The following is a 22413-nucleotide window of genomic DNA, read 5'->3' on the forward strand; positions in this document are numbered from 1 at the left end:
GGTATAATCAATCTCTCCCCATGGTTCTAATGGTTTACTTGTGATAGGTTTCCCTACAGAGTCAATTCACCCAAAATGCATGTTTCAGTAAATGCAAGGCCGTTAAAGGTATGCCGCAGGCATAACAGAGAATCAAGCCTTGAGATGCATATAAGATACACAGCCTGTCTTGCTTGGGCTTCTTTCGGTTTTTAACCTGGAGATTTGAGAGTTTTTTTTGATCACCTGTTTGTAATGCAGGAGAGGTATTTATTACTGCCACCAGTTTGGTTCAATCCTCTCTTAAAGTCTGACCGAGGTTTGAGATACATCACGCTGAGAGAGAGCAAGAGAGAGGGGGGATTGCTCAAACACCTCTGGAAGCCCAACCCACCACCATGACTTTTTAGGAGCTCTCTGGATTTTGGTTGTAGTGAATTACATAGAAAAAAGAAAATCAAATAAACTTGGGTTCTTTATCACAATTGTGGTGCTTCCTGGATAGCATTAAAGTAGGAACTACAGGCCAAGCTTTTGTTTTAATTTTGGATAGAGCAAGGGAGGGTTATAACCCCTGCCAGAGGTTTTTTTCACCATCTGTGTCCCATTGTGGAGAATTTCTGTCACTTCCTGTCCCATAGCCAAAACAGGAAATGTGCGGAAATTTCTGCAAATTTAGGGAATTGCTTGGGGACCCCCAGGTCACCAGAACTAGTGTCCCTATTGGAAGATTTCCCCTCTATTATTTTTCTGGGGACAACCCAACATTTGTAATTTTATTTTATTTTCACTTTCAAAGATAAAGATAAACAGGACAAATAGAGAGTGTGAATCTCCTTACCAGGGGCACAGACCGCAATACAAACTCACAGGTGTTCTAATCCCTTTCCACTCTGTCCAAAACTAAAAAAAAGTTTTGCCTTTAGTTATACTTTAATAGCAATTTGATTTTTATTGTTGCCTGAAAATTTCTGCAGCTTTTTTTTTTGTTTTGACAAAGTCATGTTTTAATGCCCTAAGTTCTACCCAAAAGATGGCCTTAGCAAAGATTGGCTGCAGCTTTGATCTTGCCCGCCTCCTCTAGCATTTTTCTATCGGCCTGTAGGTAGCCCATCATAGCGATGAGGCAATAGGAATGTACATAAAAGGGTGGGAAGGAGCAGGAATGCGCTCTTACAATGCCAGGAACTGGAGAGAGGGAGGGAGAAAGGGGGAAAGGGGGAAAGGGAGAGAGGGGAATAAGGGAAGAAGGGAAATGGGGGAGAGGGGGAGCGGGAGAGAGAGGGAAAGGGGGAGAAGAAGAGAGGGGGGGAGAGGAGGGAGAAGGGGGAGAGGGGGAGAAGGGGAGAGGAGGGAGAGGGGGCAAGGGAAGAGGGGGAGGAGGGAGAGGGAGAGAGATATGAGGGAGAGGGGGTAAAGAAGAGAGGGGGAAAGGAGAGAGAGGAAGAGAGAGAGAGAAAGAGGTGGGAGAGAGAGAGAGAGAGAGAGAGAGAGAGAGAGAGAGATGTGTGTGTAAGAGAGAGAAAGAGATGGATAAAGGAGAGAGAGGGGGAGAGGGATAGAGGGAAAGAGAGGGGGAGATGGAGAAAGGGAGGGGGAGAAAGAGATGCGTGTGAGAGAGAGGATGAGATGGATAGAGGGGGAGAGAGGGGAGAGAGAGAGAGAGAGAGAGAGAGAGAGAGAGAGGAAAAGAGAGAGAGGTGAGAGGGAGAAAGAGATGTGTGTGAGAGAGAGGATGAGATGGATAGAGGGGGAGAGGGATGGAGGAGAGAGAGGGGGAGAGAAAGGGGGGGAGACAGAGGGAGGGAGACAGAGGGGGAGGGGGAGAGGGAGAGGGGGAGAGATGGAGGGGGAGAGAGAGATGTGTGTGAAAGAGAGGGGGAGAGGGATAGAGAGGGGAGAAGGAGAGAGAGAGAAAGAGAGAGAAGGGTGGGAGGGAGAGAGAGATGTGTGTGAGAGAGAGGAGGAGATGGATAGAGGGGGAGTGGGATAGAGGAGAGAGAGAGGAGACAGACAGAGAAAGAGGGAGAGGGGGAGGGAGAGATGGAGAGAGGGAGAGGGATATGTGTGTGAGAGAGAGGGGGAGGGGGATAGAGAGGGAGTGAGGAGAGAGAGAGGGGGAGAGGGAGGGGGAGGGGGAGAGAGAGGGGAGAGGGATAGAGGGAGAGAGAGGTAGAGAGGGGGAGAGGGGTTGGGGTGGGGGAGAGGGAGAAGGAGAAGGAGAAGGAGAGGAAGAGAGAGGAAGAGAGGTAGAGACAGGGGGAGAGGGAGAGGGGTTGGGTGGGGGAGAGGGAGAGATGGAGAGAGAGGGGTGTGAAAGAGAGAAAGCAGACATGCGAGAGAGAGAGAGAGAGAGAGAGAGAGAGAACAAGAGAGAGGGGCTAATAAGAGAATACAACATAATCGTTTCAATATTACATATTTACATGGTTAAAAAAATATATATATAGATTTTAATTGTTTTTTTTATTAAATCCTGGAAAAAAAAAAGTTTTCTCCAAAACCACTACACATGCCGTTTAAGAATGATTTTTTTTTTTTTAAATCAACAATTTACCTTTTAACTTTTGGCTGTGAACACGCATTCTTTGCAAATGGAGATTAATTGGAACAAATTCTAGACTCTTTTCTCCCTTAGTACAGCTGGATTTGAAAGAAGACCCTGGGGAAAAAAACAGGAATTAAAAACTGAAAGAAGCACCATGTTCTGCAGCAAGCAGATGGTAATTTTCCATTTTTTTCCTTTAAGCCTGTGCGGGGTGCATGCATTGTATCTTTCCAGTTCATCTTTCTATTTTAATGTGCACTTGATTTTTAAGAAATGAAAAGACTTTTTTTTTTTATTGCTGCATCCCAGCATGCACCTTCTCAGTAATCTACAGAGCAGTATTTAATGTGCAGATATGCTAATGCATTTTAAGTGACAGACATCCCCTGCTGTCTTCAACAGGGGCCCAGCATGGTGAAAACGATGGTACATTTATCACACATTATGTTTTGGCTGCGCTTAAAATATAGCATTATATAAAGCCAAAAGCTGAAGTACAGCTCATTTTTATTGACTTGTCAAAATAAGAATAATGAATGCAAGGACTTTTCTTCAATATTTCACTCCTTGGTGAACGGTCTTGTTCCTAGTATCTTTTTATGTTATTTTGCAATGTGGCATTTGCGCAAAAAGTTTTTTCAGGGACATTTCTTAGTAATAAAAGAATTACAATGCTGCTACAGGAAGCTTGCCAAGAGTCCACTAAGACCACTAGAAAGAGTGGCGTGCTTGCAGCTGTAGTTCATGCACCCAGAGGGCACTAGTATGAGTGTATACACTCAGTGCAAACACAAGATAATGGATTTTTAGTAAATGCATTACCTTGATGTCAGTTTTTCTGAGCAAAATATGAAGAAAAAAGCCTTTTTTGAACTCTTACGTCACTATATTGTCTATCGGCAGCCATACTAACCATTAAGCATCCTAAGGGTCTTAAATGTATGCTCATCGAGTCGTATTGACAATAAACCAGACAACAAGACAATGAGAATGGCTCTATAACCATCTAAAAATAGTTTTCTGTGCTTAATTCTTTATTTTTGATCATCTGAATGTAAGAAGACTTGCTTTTGTAAAAGATGGCTGAGATTATTATTTTTTTTTATATATATAATGTTACTGAAATCCTTCAGTATTATTCAAAGAATAAGAACATAAATTGAACCGGTAATTCAAAAATTATTAGAAACATAAAATAATAAAAACTTGAGGGGGGCACTAACTATTAAAAGCTCTATCAGCACTAACTCATAACAACTATTCAGAAATCAATGGCCCAGATTCTCAATGACGTTACGACGGCGCAACACCATTTGCGCCGTCGTAAGTCCTAATATGGCCCCGGGTATCTATGCGACTGATTCTTAGAATCAGTTACGCATATATACCCATTAGATCTGACAGGCGTAAGGCTCTTACGCTGTCAGATCTTAAATGCATTTTTTTTCCCTGTCGCATCGTCGTTTTCCCCGTCGTCTATGCAAATTAGGTAATTACGCGAGATTCCAGAACATACGCGCGGTCGACGCTGAGAATTTACAACGTTTCCGTAGCTTAAGCGATGCGTAAAGTTGCCCCTGCTATTATGAGGGGCAACCAATGTTAAGTATGGCCGTCGTTCCCGCGTCGAAATTTTAAAAAATTACGCCGTTTGCGGGAGCGCGCCTAATTTAAATGGTGCCCGCCCCATTTGAATTGGGCGGGCTTGCGCCGAGCGCTTTTACGATACACCGCCGCAAGTTTACAGGTAAGTGTTCTGAGAATCAGGCACTAACGCTGTAAACCTGCGGCGGTGTAACGTAAATCACATATGTTACGCTGCCCAGGAGCAACGTAATTGTATGAGAATCTGGGCCAATATGTTTTGGCCATACATATGCTTGGCTACAAGCCTTTCTAAGGACATAGGATAGGGAAGACATGTTTTTACGTAACCCATCTAATGCACTGAAGCAGTGCATGCATGGTGAGCATCTTCCTTTCCTCTTATAAACAGACAATGGTTGCATAGTAAAGCCAACACTGGGGAAGAGGAAAATAGTGGAAAGAGGTGTGGGCTATCCTCTATTCTCCTCTTGTCCCAGAATGCATGCCAAACTGTGCTCACCGATCCTCAGTCTTTTCTCACCATATTTTAATATTGCTTTTGCGTTTTTTTTCTAGCTTTTTATCATGGAAGAATAGGGTGTGTGTGTGTTTACTTTTAACCCCTGCACTCTGTTTGTAACAAACTCCTTATCTCTGCATATACCTGCTGTTACACACGCCAGAACCCTGCACTCTACATTACGCACAAAGCAGAGTAAGCTCTACGTGTAATAAAGAAAGCCTTCAATGCCAGGAATACTTAGTATTGCTGAACCCCTAAATTGCTTAAGTATTGCTTTGGTACAGAATAACATTGGTTTTATTTCGTTTTTATTTAACTAGAGCTGAAAACTTGGATTTAGCTATAAGCCAACACTGCTTTTTGAACCATGTAAATAAACAGAGATCACAGGGAAAACTTTTCCTATAATTACCAAACTAAACAACAGTCCTCTTGCATACCTCAACCACACCTTACACAAAAAACGATGAATGCATAGAAGTTAGAATTACAAAGCAATATCATTTTACCTGTATATTTTTCCAACTCTGTAAGGCTTTCCTGGTAGATGGAAACCATCTCTTCATAATGAGTTATAACGTTTTGTCGCAGGTTGTCCCAATGTGGAGAGAGATCACCGAGTTCTTTTAGTTCTTCAATTCTGGTGAAGAAAAAAAAACAAAACAAAATTAGCACCAATATGACGTATTTTTTTCCAAGCTGCAGCTTCTACATTAGGAAATGTTAACATACAAAAACATGTCTGTCTAAAGCTCTGGTGCCCAACCAACAGCCTAAGAGCTACATACTGTCCGTAGGTACTTATTTACAGCAGCCATGAGTCAATAAGTTACCTGTCTAGGAGTTTAAAAAATATATATATTAGGCTGCTTCTGCTGGTGGTCTTGCCCCTCGAATTTACCCCTCTGGGATGCAGGTCCTTCAAATATATGAACAGGTTATGGGCCTATCTATTAAGGGAACACCCACAATTGCCTTCTCTCTATACTTCCAGGGTCAATCTTAAATGCCAAGAAAAGCCTTCTCCACTTTTTTCTTATTGTGGCTTGAACTATAATACCTAGACACTGCAGATATGTTAACCCACCTTCTATCAAGGAGTGGGTTACTGAAATCACCTATTTACAATGCATGGGAGAATTGATGGAATAAATCTGATCAATACTTCTCCACTTGGAAGTTATTAAAAAGGCCCATGGACTCTCCTTCTACGAATTAGACATCATGGTTGCGTCTTCTTAGTGACTCTCCCAACCCCTGTTTTTCTCTGTTCCTCCCTTCCTTTAATCCCACCCACTTAAACTTTCTTCTATTATCCTATACCTCCTCCTACTGGGATCCTTACTGGAATTGTTATCTTTGGTCACAGTAATCTGGAACATACACCCCAACACATTTGCATTTTTGGGTTGTTGAAACTTTATCTTGAACTCTCTATGATCAACCATTGGCTGTGCTTCTATACTGTACTTTGTATGGAAAATTTTCAAAAAGCTTTAACTACACAAAAATGACTGACTTCTGCAGCAACATATCTCTAGTCTATTAATGTCTCCTCAGATAACCCAATATGGATGAGTGCTAAGTGTTAATCTTATCAAAAAACATCACACAAATATCAAAATGAGTGTAAACATCAATAATAAAATATCACTATAGTGTCACAACTGTTAAAGTGCATTGACATAAAAGTCCATCACTGTCCATCAGTGTCCAAAATTAATGTTCTTGAATGTCCTAGTCAACTTGCTCCACACACTTCATGTAAATATAAAGTGTTGCATCTAACCAGTGCTAATCCATGTGTCCACACCACGGCCCCCTTTCAAACTAACTCGCCAATTCCTTAGACCCAGGTTTTAAGTGGGTCTAACAATGCTTCAATGTATTCCCAGACCAGATAGCAGTGTACCTAACTTCCTTATGTTCCCCTTCACTGTCTGATATATCTACTGAAGCCAGTCTCAGTCTCCAACCACACTTAAAGCAGTAGTAAACCCAAAAGCAACCATTTATTATATTACAGTTTACCAATTCTTAGATGTGATGGCTGTATTAGTTTCCTTTTTAAAGCTTTTATTTTTTTCTATATTAATCTGGTGATCCAGCCAGCAAGTGTGCTGTTTATTAAAAGCACAAGCTCTCCAATGGAGTGCATCAGTTTACATGGATAAGATAAACTGCTTAACAATGGCAGGTGTGATTACAATGATCAGCTTTTATTTATTGCAAAAGGTTTCCTGTAAATGATTAAAATGCGTGAGCGGGAGTAGGGCTTCAGTTTGTTGGTGTATCTAAATCTGCTAGTACATTTAACACTAACCCCCAAAGCCAAAGAATAGAAAAGTAATGCAGCCACCACATGCAATGATGGCTAAGCTGCAATATAATACATTTTTGGTTTTGAGTTTAACACCACTTGTGTCTGCAGTCTGATCTCCTTTTTCAGCATGTCCTAAGCCTTTGACTGTTTTCTGAGACCCCGTATAGACCCTGTATACTGGAACATCAATGGTCTAAGGCAGGGGTCTCCAAACTGTGGCCCTTTGTTAGCCTTTATCCGGCCCTTGGGGCACAATTCCTTCTACTGACATGAGGCACTATTCCTCCCATTGATACCAACAATAGGGCACTATATTATTCACTGATACCAATGATGGGATACTATTCCTCCTACTAATATGGGGAATACTCCTCTTCCTATTGACCACCAACCCTGAGGCCATATTTGCTCTCACTGATGCTGGGTCTGAGACATTTTCTTCCCTTGCTGGCCCCAATCCGGCCCTTCTAAAGTCTGAAGGGCAATAAAGTGGCCCTTTGTTTGAAAAGTTTGGAGACCCCTGGTCTAAGGGGTGCATAAAACATACCCAATTTCTTTTTTATCCAGCTAGGTGAAAGTAAAGAAAAATGGAAATAATATTATAGCTGAATGATGATAAAGATGCCCAATGAAGGTTTACTTATCTGGTTATGAGGTACTGTATGTGATGTGTTAAGAAAGTTCTAGTGCTAAATGTCTGGTTCACTCAGATTTTCATAAGCGTGCTTTGACATGGTTCATATGTTAAATGAGAATTGAAGCTAACTATTCCTTCCTACTATTTATCAGTCCTTCCTGCCAGTCAAAAGTGAAATATGCAATTTTGATACAGTCCTGTTTAAAAATAAATAAATCAAGTAGATGCAGTAATTCTAATTCATGCTTTGCTAGCACCAAGTCATTCATTTTATTGTACAAATCTTTAAATTCAAGCAGTTTCACTGGCAGATATGCACGCAGTGTATAAGCAACATAATAAACTAATTTGGAATTGCCAAGGGATTGCAGTTTAAACCTTGATACGCACATGAATCTCTAACTTGTATTAAAACTGCATCAAACAGAATGTGCCAGGGGCTATAAAGGAATACTTGCTTTGATAAATATGAGACCTTTACAGTTTAGAAGCCACATAAAACAAAATCTCCTATTTGACCGACATGTTAGTCCCATAGCAATTATCCAAGCTTGTCAAGCACCCAATAAGTGCATTGCATGTGAGAATTTGTATTTTTAAATGAACCTGCTCTATATGTATATCACAACAATGTTGTAATGTATTCTCCGAGTGCAGCCAGATCACAGGAGCCATGACACAGATTACTAATGTTAGCGCCATAGGACGTTTGGAAGTCCAACTATCAACTTACAGTATATGCTTCACGTAACCTGTGCAGGACATTTTCAAAAGCCTAAGGAGCAGCATGATGATCTCTTTTTGAAAGAGGTCCAAGCTCTCCTAACCTCTTCCAATAATTTAATAAGGCTTACATCCAACCTTCACAGCTGGCATCTCTTAGAACACATCGAAAACTACAGGCAAGATTCTTATCAAATCTATCTTTGCTTCTAATACTGAAACTGTACAGATGGCTCTAACATATGCTAAACGGACACTACAAATTTCTTGAATAGGCCTTTTTGTAGTACGGTAGGAATAAAAGTAGTGTCATTTTCCAAACCACAAAAAAAAAAAAAAAAATAAAAAAAAAAGCATTATGGAAAACGCTCCAAGGCACTGAAGCCTTATTCAACAAAACAATATCATAGGTGTGCACAGCCTATTGCATTAGGGTGTGCACCCCAAAGCTCTGAAACGTGTGTGCGTATGTGTGTGTGTATATATATATATATATATACACACACACACACACTTACAATAAAGCAGCCTCCATGGTGTTGACCGTGCATGTGGTGAGAGGTTTAAATGTGTCGTTCGGCTCACCACTCCTGGCAATCAACTAATTTTGTCCCAGCGGCTCAGTGGTCAGCAGGTTCTGAAATTCCTAATCCTCATGATCTGTTCCTGACTGGCTCACCCAGGCAGTAGGCCTACATGACTGGCAACAGTGGGGGGATGAGGCCTGAAGAAGGTGCATGTATGCTCCCAATGCGCTACGCCCACCGCAGTCTCTGGTGATGCTCGCTTGCTCTCCCGCCCACTGCCCCAAAGCACTGGAAGCCATTGGCATGGCTGACAACATGGGATGCCACAGAACCCAGCCCTCCACCCAGAGGGAATTCACTGCTTGGCCTTTTTAAAAGGCCTATACACCTGGTTTATCCTGTAAGTGCAATACCAAATAAATGTTCCTTTTGCTTTATATACTACACTTAGGCCGCGTACACACAGTCGTTCCAAAACGTGCTGAATAAAACGAAGTTCAATGCTTCCAAGCATGCGTCGACTTGATTCTGAGCATGCATGGGTTTTGAACCGATGCTTTCTGTACTAACCATCGGTTTGGACCGATCGGGCAGCGGTCAATCGGTTCGATTTTAAAGCATGTTTTAAAATTTTGGATCAAAGGAAAACAGACCGATGGGCTATACACACGGTCGGTTTGGATCGATGAAACTGAACCTCGGTCCATTCTCATCGGTTTTGTCCGACCGTGTGTACGCGGCGTTAAACTGGTACTGTTTCTCTGCCATCCTCTGCATGGCAGCTTAGAGTTCTGGTGTAGCCGCATAACACTCAGTGCCCCAGTCCTGTAGTCCCTGGTGTGGAATAGATACCCAAGCATTGGGTATGCACTGCTCCAGGTCCCCACACACATAAATCATCCACAGCAGCTCAGCCTCTCAACCCCTGATAGCAGGTTCTCACTTGCTGGCTCTAACCTTAGGCTCTATTCATAATTTGCCATTTGGAATCATAGGCAAAATTGCAGTGATTCTGCCTGCGATTCCAAATCATGTGGCAATCAAAGCACAATTTACATTAAAATAGCACTGTCAAAATTGCGTCGCAGGAAAGGTCATTCCTGGTATGCAATAATGTGACCAGGGCCTTAGACGGCCCATTGGAATCTTATGGAATTCCCACAAATAGTTCTGTATCCACTCTTTGGGGCAAGAAATAGTGGCCATTAGAGTCTGCAGCTTCATGAATTTTCATGGCACTCCTGTCCCTCTGGACTACATTTCCCCTTTGCCATACATTATCCAGGAGAGAACGTGAGGAAGAGGGAGGAAAGAGCGCTGTAACATATTACATTACAAAATATCATTTTACATTACCAAATAAACCGCAATCATCTAAATTGTGTGATCTTGTACATACTGGTTATACTACTCTGCATGCAGTAATGCAGCTAAATTGCAGTGCAATGCAGAGCCCAATGAATTCAAGTGGATAATGTTCACATATATGCATTGCAGCTTTTCACATTGTTAAAAGTGGTAGAATTCAAGTCCTCAATTAAATCCTTTCTAATCACGGCATATCACATTTGAAAATACATGGCAGCACACATTTCTGCATGCTTTATATTGCCAAATTGATCAAATTGGGTAGTGAACATCTAAGCGATAATAAGTGTCAGTAATACTCATTGCTTTCAGAGAATTTTTCACCAGGTGGAACACAAGGATCTTTTGTATTTTTTAGATCTTGTTCTCTTTTCACCGTTAAATGGAGAGTTTGTCAGAGTTAAGATAGAAAAATATATGTGCAGACTCTGCTGGACGTTTTCTGATAATCTGAAACCTTAGTAGATATATAATTTTGCACCACAGCCTCCAGAAAGTACAGGAGTGCTTGCTTAAAGGGGTTGTAAAGGTACAATTTTTTTTCCTAAATAGCTTCCTTGACCTTAGTGCAGTCCTCCTTCACTTACCTCATCCTTCCAATTTGCTTTTAAATGTCCTTATTTCTTCTGAGAAATTCTCACTTCCTGTTCTTCTGTCTGTAACTCCACACAGTAATGCAAGGCTTTCTCCCTGGTGTGGAGTGTGGTGCTCGCCCCCTCCCTTGGACTACAGGAGAGTCAGTACACCCACTAACACACAGCTCCTTCCTCTATCTGCAACGTAGAGAGCGTCCTGACTCTCCTGTAGTAATTGTACCCTTACAACCTCTTTAAAGTATAACGAAATGTTAAAATTTTGCATAGAGAGAAGGACTTCACTGTTTAAACATACTGTAAAATGCAGGTGCATAACTACAGTAATAGTGCTTCAGGATCTCATGCAAAGCCGTTTCCTATAAACATAAAAAGTCTTTATTTTCTTCAGGGAAAAACAAAAACAGACCTTCCAGCAGAAAACATGAACAACTTAAATTCAGCAGCCAGAAAAAAAAAGGCCACTTATCTTCAGTAAAAATGAAACATAACACGAGAACAGTCACATAAGGGATTTAACCACAGTTAGGTAAATCCAGATTGAGTTGTGTTAGCAGCACTCAGCCAGATGTCTCCTCTCCAAACTTCTTTTACTTCCCCCCTGTGCTAGGAGCTTCCTGTCCTAAGTACTGCTTCCTGGAGGTAAGCCTAAGCCTGTTGGGACCAGAGTTCCTATATAATCAGGGGTGGAGGTCCTTTCCCACCTAAATATCTCTGTCAACTGCCATAATTCTGTTTCCCAGGAAGGAAACTATTAAGCAAACCCATAACTTGTCAACCTGCACAGAGGAGAACCTGTACACATCCTCAGTGTCCTGTACAATAATTTGTTTTAAATGTTTTCAAAGAACACAATAAGTGTAGAATGAGAGGTCACAGCAATATGCTGGACCTGCATGGGATAGCGCGGAGGGAGAGGTGGGCTGCCGCGCTCCCTGGGCAGCAACAGCTGGGGATTGGTTCATCGCGGCAGCCCCCTCCCCTGATTGGTCAGTTCGCGTGAGGCATTAGCCCGCGCTGGGCGAGGCTATATAGGGGAGCGGCTGAGGCGACCCGCTCAGTCACGTCTCCTGACGAGCAGCGACGCCCACCCGCCCACCCTTCCCCGTTGTACTTGTTATAATAAGTCATGTTGTCGTCCGTATTGGGGGAGTAGTCGTCCAGCTTTGCTGGATGGACAGCAATTAATTTTATTTTAAAGTATAAAGTTTAGCCAAGATGGCCTTTTGTAATTTAATTTATTTATTGAGAATTTTTGTAACCCCGCCCACATTTTATGGATGACACCGTGGCCAATTTTACCAAAGCTAAATAAAATATGTTGTATCAAATTGTTGTTTGGTCTCTTTATTAATACCTCTGTGCTAGCCCATGTCAATCCACTGTCAGCCATCATACAGTATAATCCATAAACTGTTCCGTAGATTAGCATAAGTGGTCCAAACCAACCAAATCACACAATATAAAAATGAAGGCATAGTAAACAACCATCATCTTTATTGAACACTACATAGTTTGATTCTAAGGCTCCATGCACACAGAAGCTGATAAACTGTAGTTTATTGGCGCTTTGGATTTTTTTTTAAAAGCCCATAAACTGCACTCTATGTTAGCCTATGTGTCCATGCACACATGGAAGTTTTTTTAGTGTTGATGAGCAGTAGAGTTTATGGGCTTTTTTCTGAACGCCAGAAATTTGCATTTAAAGTGACATTTTTAGACGGGAAAAACACTAAAAATGCAAACGCCGATAAACGCTCAAAAACGCAGCTCGCCAGCGGTTTTTTATCCATTGAAAAAAAAACACTGAAAAATGCTAATAAACGCTATTGCAAAAACTCTAAAAAACGTTGAAAGGCTTCCTGCAAAGCTACTGGTGTTTCTATAGCTTTTTTTGGCTTCCAGCGTACATGGAGCCTAAACAAAGAAACTGTATAAATGCTTGATATTGTTGTCTCCCCACTGTTTTGCCCTCTTATTTTTGCTTTTCCTGCTGTAGGATACAGAATCCCAAGAAATGATGAAATGTATGATACAAAGTGTCAGGGACATTTGGCGTTTTTCGTGGTATGTCAGGAGTTAGAAAAGGGTGGAAAACACTGCTCTATTGTATACGCTGCTCACTTTAAAGTGGTTGTAAACTCCTATTGATTAATTGTACCTATAGAAAAAGCCTATAATAAGGCTTACCTATAGGCACTGTGAATATCTCCTAAACATGCAATGTATACTGTATATGTAGCCAATGAAGTCATCGGCACATGCACTCTGAAGGAACAGCCACCCGTGCAGTTCATTCAGAACCCTCTGCCGGGACCGGCGGCTCTTGCGGGAGTGACGCCACATGGCTCTGGCCAGTCACATAGCCGGAGCCTGGGGACCCAGAAAGGAAGACGGGTGAAGATGGATGCGACCTCCAGCAGTGACGAGGGCTTCATTTGCAGGTAAGTATTGCGATGCATACTAGCACATTATGCCTTTACCATGCAGGTCAGGAAAAAAAAAAAACAAGCGGTTTAAGACCTCTTTAATATATGGATTATCACAAAGTTGATTCCCGCACAGCAATTGACCAGAAACACTGGTAAACTTAACCTACAGAGTTTACCGAGAAATACACATGCCTCCTAGTGGTTTCAAATTTGCATATTGAACTCCTTTATGAAAATGGTTATGTAACAATCAAATATGCAACATAGTTCTTGACAATTATAAGCCAATAAAAACTTAAGCAATTTATTGCTTAACAAATTACTTGAATACTTGTTGTTGGAGATATTCCTTGCCTAGTGCCAAAACTCATTCCCAAAACTTTGCCTACAGTCAGAAAACGCAAAAGGAAAATATTATATCTTGTGACTCTCATATACTGTATTTGAACCAAAAAAACTGTATGTATTTAATCCCTAATAGAGTAAACTGTCTGGATAACTCCACAAACAGTGTAAAATGTTTTACAAATGTAAAGTCGATGTGTACTTGAAAATAATATAGTTTGGTAAAAATGCACTGGTGTCAAATGATAAGGTGAAAGAGCGGATGAGGGCAATTACATTTGCTAAGGCCTTTACATAGCTCTTGAAGATAAAGTACACTCCTTTTAACTACTCTGAGCATGTTATTTTGCCAAGAAATCTTAACTGTAACACTAACCCTAAGCCTTTGTTTATAAACAAAGTCACGTGATCACGATGACAGCACTGACATGTGCATCACATGGGTTTATTTTTCCCTTTAAGCTAATTTACTATGATGAGATTCAAGAGCAATATTTAACCACTTGCTTACTGGGCACATATACCCCCTTCCTGACCAGAGGACTTTTTGCGATTCTGCACTGCGTCGTTTTAACTGAAAATTGGCTCCCAAACAAAATTGACGTCCTTTTTTTCCCACAAATAGAGCTTTCTTTTGTTGGTATTTGATCACCTCTGCGGTTTTTATTTTTTGCGCTGTAAACAAAAATAGAGCGACAATTTTGAAAAAAAAAACAATATTTTTTTACTTGTTGCTATAATAAATAGCTACATTTTTTTATTTTTTTTTATTTTTTTCTCAGTCTAGGCCGATACGTATTCTACATATTTTTGGTAAAAAAAAAAAAAAATCGCAATAAGCGACTGGTTTGCGCAAAAGTTATAGCGCCTACAAAATAGGGGACAGATTTTTTTTTTTTTACTAGTAATGGCGGCGATCTGCGATTTTTATTGGGACTGCGACATTATGGCGGACACATCGGACACTTTTGACACATTTTTGGCACCATTCACATTTATACTGCGATCAGTGCTATAAATATGCACTAATTACTGTATAAATGTGACTGGCATTGAAGGGGTTAACACTAGGGGGTGAGGGAGGGGTTAAATGTGTACCCTGCCTAGTGTTACTAACTGTGGGGGAAGGGGACTGACTAGGGGAGGTGACCGATCTGTGTCCCTATGTACAAGAGACACAGATCGGTCTCCTCTCTCCCTGACAGGACGTGGATCTGTGTGTTTACACACACAGATCCACGTCCTTGTCTCTGTAACCGCTGATCGCGGGAGCCTGGCGGACATCGCGGCCGTAAGGCACGCGCATCGGCATCCCAGTGATGCGGCGCGCTCGCGCGCCCCCCCAGTGGCCAGGAGGAGCGGAGGCCGTAAAAAGACGGCGACTCAGAGAATTAGAACCACCCTGCGGCCCTTTTAAAGTCGTACGGCCGTCGGGAAGTGGTTAAAGAATTGTAAAATGTCATTTCAATCTTACAGGTAAGCACTTGGTATGTGAAATGCATCAAGGCCTACTACAAGATTGTACTACCTGTTATCAGTTTGCATCAAGTAAACTGGGGAATGAAGAACTGACTCCCCAGCAGCAGCAGAGATTGCTTTTGTTTTGCTCATGTGACCACTATTTCAGTGATTGCATTGTAATTGTAATTATATGGGTTTATTAGCAATAGGGTTGCCATTGATCATCACATCCTCACATACATGATGATCACATGGCTTTGTTTAAAATAGCTATGTGATTTTATTTTTTAAAGAAAATCTCACATGACAAAGGTGAAATCATCAAAATCTATTTCAGTAAAATCACTTTGCTTATTCCTTAGAAAATACTAGTCAGGGGCAATTATTCCAGTTGACAAAGTTGACTTGTACCCAAAACTGATTTTATTTTTTTTGTCTGTTTTTTTGTCTGTTTTGCTAACGTACTAGCCCTCTGGCTGTAATACGTTGAGTCACTTCACGAGAACAAATATGCAAATAAGGACTTCTGATTGATCTGCATACTTGTTCTGAGTCATTGATTAAAAGTACGGAATTCAACCAGATAATAAGCAGTAGTCTGCTGTCAAGCAAGTAACATTTCTAGAATAAAATTCACCACGGCAGCCTCTGTACTTCTGTAATACAAAGTAAATGTTTTAAAAGCTGATAAGTAAATGTGATACAATTTTGATGCATGGGCCTTTCATCTGGCAAGAACGTCCACTTCAAAATGTTAAAGTACATTGTTTTCTTCTTTTTCATGCAAAACATAAAAAAAGAAGAATACGAATTACATTTAACTAAATATACAATAAAACCAATGTAATGTCAAACCTAAAAAAGCAAACGTTATGTCCAGATGATATACTATATTCCCTAGGTGCTGAAAATTTAGGAAAACAGAGAAACACATTTCTCGCTGCTTTAGCAGCAGCCATGTAAGTGCCATCTGTTTGGTTGGACAAGGGCTGTGAGGGGACAGGGGAGGGAGGAGGGGGGGCATCAGCGGATCATCATTTGTACAGTCTCGTACTGTCAGTCAAGCATTACACAGCTGGGCCGAGGGTGTGGAGAACACAGACTGCCAGTATTCTGTGGTACAAGGCTGTGTGTACGACATGAAAAGCACTATCAGTAGGAAGCTGTCAATGCTAACAATAGTAGTACATAGTGGTACAACTGTTATCTTACTATAGCAGCACTGAGAAGGGTGACAACAATCTGCCATATTGAGTGCACATGAGTTAGTGTTGACACCTTAGAAAAAAAGGTATATTGCAGTCAAGTAAAACTGGTAACATTTATTAAAGTAGAACTATAGGCAAAACGTGTTTCCATTTTTTTTCCTCAAAGAATTGATTGAATTTTAAAGTAACAATTTACAATCACACAAGTTAAGGGCATACAAGCGCCCCAGCAACAAAAACCAAACAGACAAAAAAACAAAAATCAGTTTTGGGTACAAGTCAACTGTGTCAACTGGAATAATTGCCTCTGCAAAAGAAAACGGAGGGGGCCAATTTCCCCAGAACAATCCAAGTGCAGATTGCCATTACAGGTCAACTTTGGTTACCACACCTGAAGAAATTTGACATTGGTATCTGTGAATATGGAACACTGGGGTGATTGGAGAAGACGATGTCCAGAAGAAAACAATCTTTAGTGATGATAAAAGTATACGAGTGGATCCTGGCGAGGGTTGAATATATTCGATCAGCAGCTCCGCAGTATGCCAGCATTGTGGAGCAGAAGCAGCCATCTCCTAAATGCGTTGGTTCCACTTGTATACTTTCATCTTTATATTTTTTATCTTTTATCTTCAATAAACAGCTATAAAAATCATCAAGTGAAACTTTTTCTGAATCACCCAAGTTTTCCCTGCGGTATTGGCCCATTGTCGTTATCAGAAAGGTAGTAGCCCTAAACCCCAACAAAGTCTATCACCCACCACCTAGAATTGGGATACAACCAATTGGGGGAGATTACCTCTGTACCCCCACATAGAATCCTGCCGCTGGGCAACCTCCAGCAGCAGCAGTCCAGCGTGGTCTTCCACCCAGACTTGTGAATATGAAAGTAAGCTTCTCATATATCATATTCCCAAATGAGCCCCTGCTTGAGTTTAGCAAAGTTAAGTTATGGTTGTCTCCAGACTCTAGCTAGTGTCTACCGAGTTGTCAGGAACACAAATCCCACCACCCTCCACTCATTCTTAGTAAGAGATGGGGATCAGTTATGCAGTAGGGCTTCCCACTGGTTACGAAAAAGGTTAAAATTTTTGAAGTGTTTAGAAGTAATATAGGGCAGTAAGTAATTCAGGTGTGGGTCAGTATCTGGCTTCATGACCATGTTAGCCCTCAGAGACACTGGGGAAAACTTCTTGCAAAGAGGCAGGTAAAGCTGTCCATTCAAGGCCTTTTATTCACCTTAAGGCTAGGGGTGGTTGTTTTGATCTCTTTCACCATAACATCAGCATCTATGAAGACCCACAAATTAGGCAGAGAGAACATGAAGTTGCTTGCTAAGGAAAGCCTGGGTCTAAGTTGTGGGGAAAGTACTCGAGGCAAAATAAAGAGGAGTCAAATGGTGTTGTAATTCAGCTATTACTTCCAGTCGGTTACTAGTGAGAGTATGGCGATTTGTATGCAGGGCTCTGGGGTTGTGTTGCAGTGTGATGTAATGTAGGTACTTTGCCAACATAGAGCATGCTTTGTTACTCTGGGCATAACATTTCTGATTAGCCCAACACAATTAGTAAACAGAAATTTGGTTCAGATCTTTCTTTTCATCTTGGATACAGCAAGGGAGGGTTATAACCCTTGTCAGTTAACTTTTTGCCATCTATGTCCCATTGGTGAGACATATTTCAATTTGTGTCCCATAGCCATAACAGGAAGTAGAAAGAAATCCCTGCAAATTAGGGGGATGTCTTGGGGTCACCAGAACTACTGTCCCCATTGGAAGATTTCCCCTCTATTATTATTTATAGGAATTTGCAACATAGTTTGTTAAAATCCTTTTGTAAAATCCTATACCCTGATCACGTAGAGGTAAATGTTTTTTTTTTCTTAACAAAAGGGGAGTTACTCTTTAGGCCCCAACAATGATTATAGTTATGAATGATGGAAAACTATACTGTATGTCTACATAGGCTGATAAATTTGACTGCCAAGATAAACTCAGCTTTTGTGGCCAGAAGTCAGAACCCATGCTTTGAATATAACACTATGCACAAGTCTATATTCAAGTTACTTAAAAATCACTAAAATGCAATAAAAGTAATCATCCTCTTGGAAAAAGGGCAAATTGAAAATGATTTTGTGCAAAAGTTGCGACTTGGAATTAGACACACACTTTTTATTGTTGCGCATGAAACAAACAACCATTTGTTCAGTACATTTGTGTTGGCCCTAGAGAGGGAGAGACTGGCTGTTATTGCAAAATGATTTAATCTTCAGCACTGACTAGACAAACAAGTTCACTCTACTGAACAATAGATACATTCTGTCTGCAAATTCTGTTGGATGCTAACTGTAGACTTTTCAATGGTGTATCATCCATCTCTGTTTTTGTCACATTTATGTACTGTATAGTTACACTGCATTGTACACATTTCTTTCAAAAAAGAAATAAATGAGCAATCTGTGACAGGGTCTCTTTCAGTAATATAAAAGTATACCTCCATTTTTCTACAATGTCAGCACAAAGTGTTCAGATATTCTCTGTGCCCAGAAAAGAAATGCTCACATTAATGTCTATGCAGACATTACATCAAACTTCCAACTCTCCGAGAGCTTACCAGATTCAGCAAACAAGGCAGGTATAAATATAACAAAATGAACAAAAGTCCAAATAGAGGTTGAATGATGGACAAACGCCTCAGATATTGGAGATCAGGACGAACAACACCCAGGTGCACTAGACATCCATGGAAACCACCACCACATGGAGAGCAGCTTACCAGATTGCGGATAAACAACAGCAGTGTATAATGATCCAACAGCGAGATGAAACCAGGGTGAACGGAACCACAGTGGGATAATCCTCAGAGTATGGAGACTCAGATGCGTGTCAGACGACCAATTCGTGGGTCATACCATAATAAAAGAAATGCGGACCATCGAGTTTAATAAAGATTCATCCCCATTGAAATGTCAGACTTATGATGAAACGCGTCTGGTATGGCGTTCAGTGACATCACCGCGTTCCTTGCAAGGAGGAAGGGCTCCTATTGTGCCAGTCGGCATTTGTTTGTACATGCCTACAATTCATGGATGTCTGTGAGTAGGATTTTATCTTTATTAAACCTGATTTTTAAACGTTATCATGCTATGGTCCGGTTTCCTTTTATTATGGTATGACCCACGGATTGGTCGTCTGACATGCATCTGAGTCTCCATACTCTGAAGATTATCCCACTGTGGTTTCGTTCACCCTGGTTTCATCTCGCTGTTGGATCATTATACACTGCTGTTGTTTATCCGCAATCTGGTAAGCTGCTCTCCATGTGGTGGTGGTTTCCACGGATGTTTAGTGCACCTGGGTGTTGTTCGTCCTGATCTCCAATATCTGAGGCGTTTGTCCATCATTCAACCTCTATTTGGACTTTTGTTCATCTTGTTACATTTATATCTGCCTTGTTTGCGGAGTATACATATTAGTTGGCGCAGTTTTCTTTTTTTCTATTTTTTCCAGGTTGAAACACCTACACCTGGTCATTAACTGAAACAGAAACAGCTGTATTGGAGGCTTAAAACTAGGTGATGGACAGCCAAACTCTGCTACTAAGGTGAGTTTGTGGAAGACAATTTCATGTCAGAGGTCACATACCATGGCAAGACTGAGCACAGCCACAAGACACAATGTAGTTATACTGCATCAGCAAGGTCTCTCCCAGGAAAAGATTTCAAAGCAGACTGGGGTTTCAAGATGGGCTGTTCAAGCTCTTTTGAAGAAGCACAAAGAAACAGGCAATGTTGAGGACTGTAGACACTGTGGTCGGTTGAGGAAATTTAATGCAACAGATGAAAGACACATCATGCTTACTTCCCTTCGACATCGGTAGATGTCCAGCACTGCCACCAGCATAGAACTGGCAGAAACCAATTGGACCCAGGTACACTCATCTACTCTCCGACATGGAATTTACAAGGCTGAGAGAGTCAGCTATGCACAAAAACATATGAACTGGGTTGCAGCAAAATGGTAGCAGGTGCTCTGGATTAATGAGCCCAAATTTGAAATATTTGGCTGTAGTAGAAGGCAGATGGTTTGCTAAAGGGCTGGGGAGCAGTACAATGAGTGTCTGCATGCAACTGTGAAGCATGGTGCAGGTCCTTTGCAAGTTTGGGGCTACATTTCTGCAAATGGATTTGGAGATTTTGTCAGGATCAATGTTGTCCTCAATGACGAGAAATAAAGGCAGATACTTATCCACCATGCCAAACCATCAAGGAGGAGTGTGATTGCCCGCAATTCTTTTTTTTTTTTGCTACAGGACAACGACCCTAAACATACAGCCAATATTATTAAGAACTACTTCAGCCTAAAAAAGAACAATGCATCCTGGAAGTGATGGTTTGTCCTCTACAGAGCCTTGATCTCAAGATCATGAAGTCTGTCTGGAATTACATGAAGAGACAGAAGGCTTTAAGACGGCCTACATTCACAGAAGATCTGTGGTTAGTTTTTCAGGATGTTTAGAACAACCTACCTGCCCAGTTCCTTTAAAAACTGTGAATGTGTACCTAGAAGAAGTGATGTTGTTTTGAAGGTAAAGGGTGGTCACTCACACCACATATTGATGTGATTTAGATTTCTCTTCTGTTCATTTACTTTCGTTTGTGTTAACTGATAAAAATTAACTATTAACAATTCTATTTCGAAAATACATTTTCTTAGGCATTTTTCAAACATGCCTAAAACCTTTGCACAGTAGCGTAGGTTATGAACGATATTTATGTTTTGTTAAAATTGAAACTCAGGGCAAAAGGCAAAATACACAGATAAAACACATACTGTAATTTGGCAACCTGACAAAACATTTGCAATTTATATTCTGCCAGCCTTGTGTTCCAGATCCCCAGCCAGACAGCTTAGCCAGGTTGATGATTTCACTTTCCTCTAGAGCAGATAAGGGTTCCAGATTGGTATTAACCTTTGTCCAAGCTTGCAGATGGAAAAACGAGACGCAGCTCTCTGACAAGGTCGCCACTCTGCTCTTTCTTGTAAACAAGTTCATAATTCTGACAGCACTGTGAAATGCTGATTAGATGGCAGTCCCTTCCAATCCCAATGTGAGCGATGTGATGATACGGTTAGAATACAGTCTGATAATTATGCTAGCTCGCTCTGTAAAAAATTATACTCAGATATAAATCTATTAGTTATGTGTTCCCGAAAAAAAATATGTATTTTTAAATGCAACAGGTGTAAGTACGTTTTTTTTTACCAGCCTTTTGTAAAATCCTGTACATTAAAACTGGACGGGAGGGTCAGTACTATGAGCCAAGCAGGTGTGCTGCACATACAATTGTAAAAAAGAAATAAGCCGACAAAAGAAGAGACAACCTCTATAATCTGCTGCTGCTCCTCCATTGTCCAATAGGATAGGTGCATGGTGCTGACCAAACTTAATTTTACTGAACTACAGTAGAGAAAATGCAGTTCACCAATCTGTCTGTTTTGTCTGACAAGACCATGTAAATCTCAGGACTGGCTTAACAAAATTGTAAATTCTTTGACAGGTAAACCCCTATACATGCATTCCAGTTGTGTATTTGGCTCTTTGGCCAGAGTATACAGTTTTAATATGGGCTTGGGGTGCCTACAATATCAAATCTAACACAAAATGAGTTCCAATTTCAAGCATCATTTTCAGCCAATCTCCTTTACAAATTATCTTAAATGAATCAAGTAACACACAAAGGGCACTACTGGTAAATGTATTGTTTGTAAACATATTGCCATCAATGCCTAAAAGGCAAAAATAAATGTGTAGCGCAGTGACTCCTACAGAGACCACATAAAGGCTGAAAAATGATGTAATCCTAAGTAAGCCAGATGCCCTGAGTTAGTTCCAGTTTTAGCTAGGGCCCAATGCTTTTGGTGTGCCAAGATCTTCATAAAAAATTCAATATTCTTATGAAGATTTTCAAAACAATGTTTTGAGCCCAGATTTAGATAATGCTGCTCAAAGAAAACTTTAACTACTTAAGACCCGGACCATTATGCAGGTAAAGGACCTGGCCAGTTTTTGCGATTCGGCACTGCGTCGCTTTAACTGACAATTGCAAGGTCGTGCAATGTGACTCCCAAACAAAATTGCCGTCCTTTTTCCCACAAAT

At 40.9% G+C, this 22413-nt stretch overlaps 1 protein-coding gene across 7 annotated transcripts in view; it reads right to left on the reverse strand.

Moving 5' to 3' along the window:
* The window catches only part of INPP4B (inositol polyphosphate-4-phosphatase type II B), an 877589-nt gene that overhangs the window by 236088 nt on the left and 619088 nt on the right, over positions 1-22413 (reverse strand). For all 7 annotated transcript variants that reach the window (XM_040331418.1, XM_040331408.1, XM_040331402.1 and 4 more), the window contains 2 exons: positions 5147-5277; positions 2537-2641 (listed from right to left, as the gene is read on the reverse strand). In XM_040331418.1, the coding sequence (XP_040187352.1) occupies positions 2537-2641; positions 5147-5277 (236 nt within the window). The remainder of the gene's footprint in view (positions 1-2536; positions 2642-5146; positions 5278-22413) is intronic.

The sequence above is a fragment of the Rana temporaria genome, chromosome 1 (assembly GCF_905171775.1).
Source record: "Rana temporaria chromosome 1, aRanTem1.1, whole genome shotgun sequence".
NCBI classification, from domain to species: domain Eukaryota; kingdom Metazoa; phylum Chordata; class Amphibia; order Anura; family Ranidae; genus Rana; species Rana temporaria.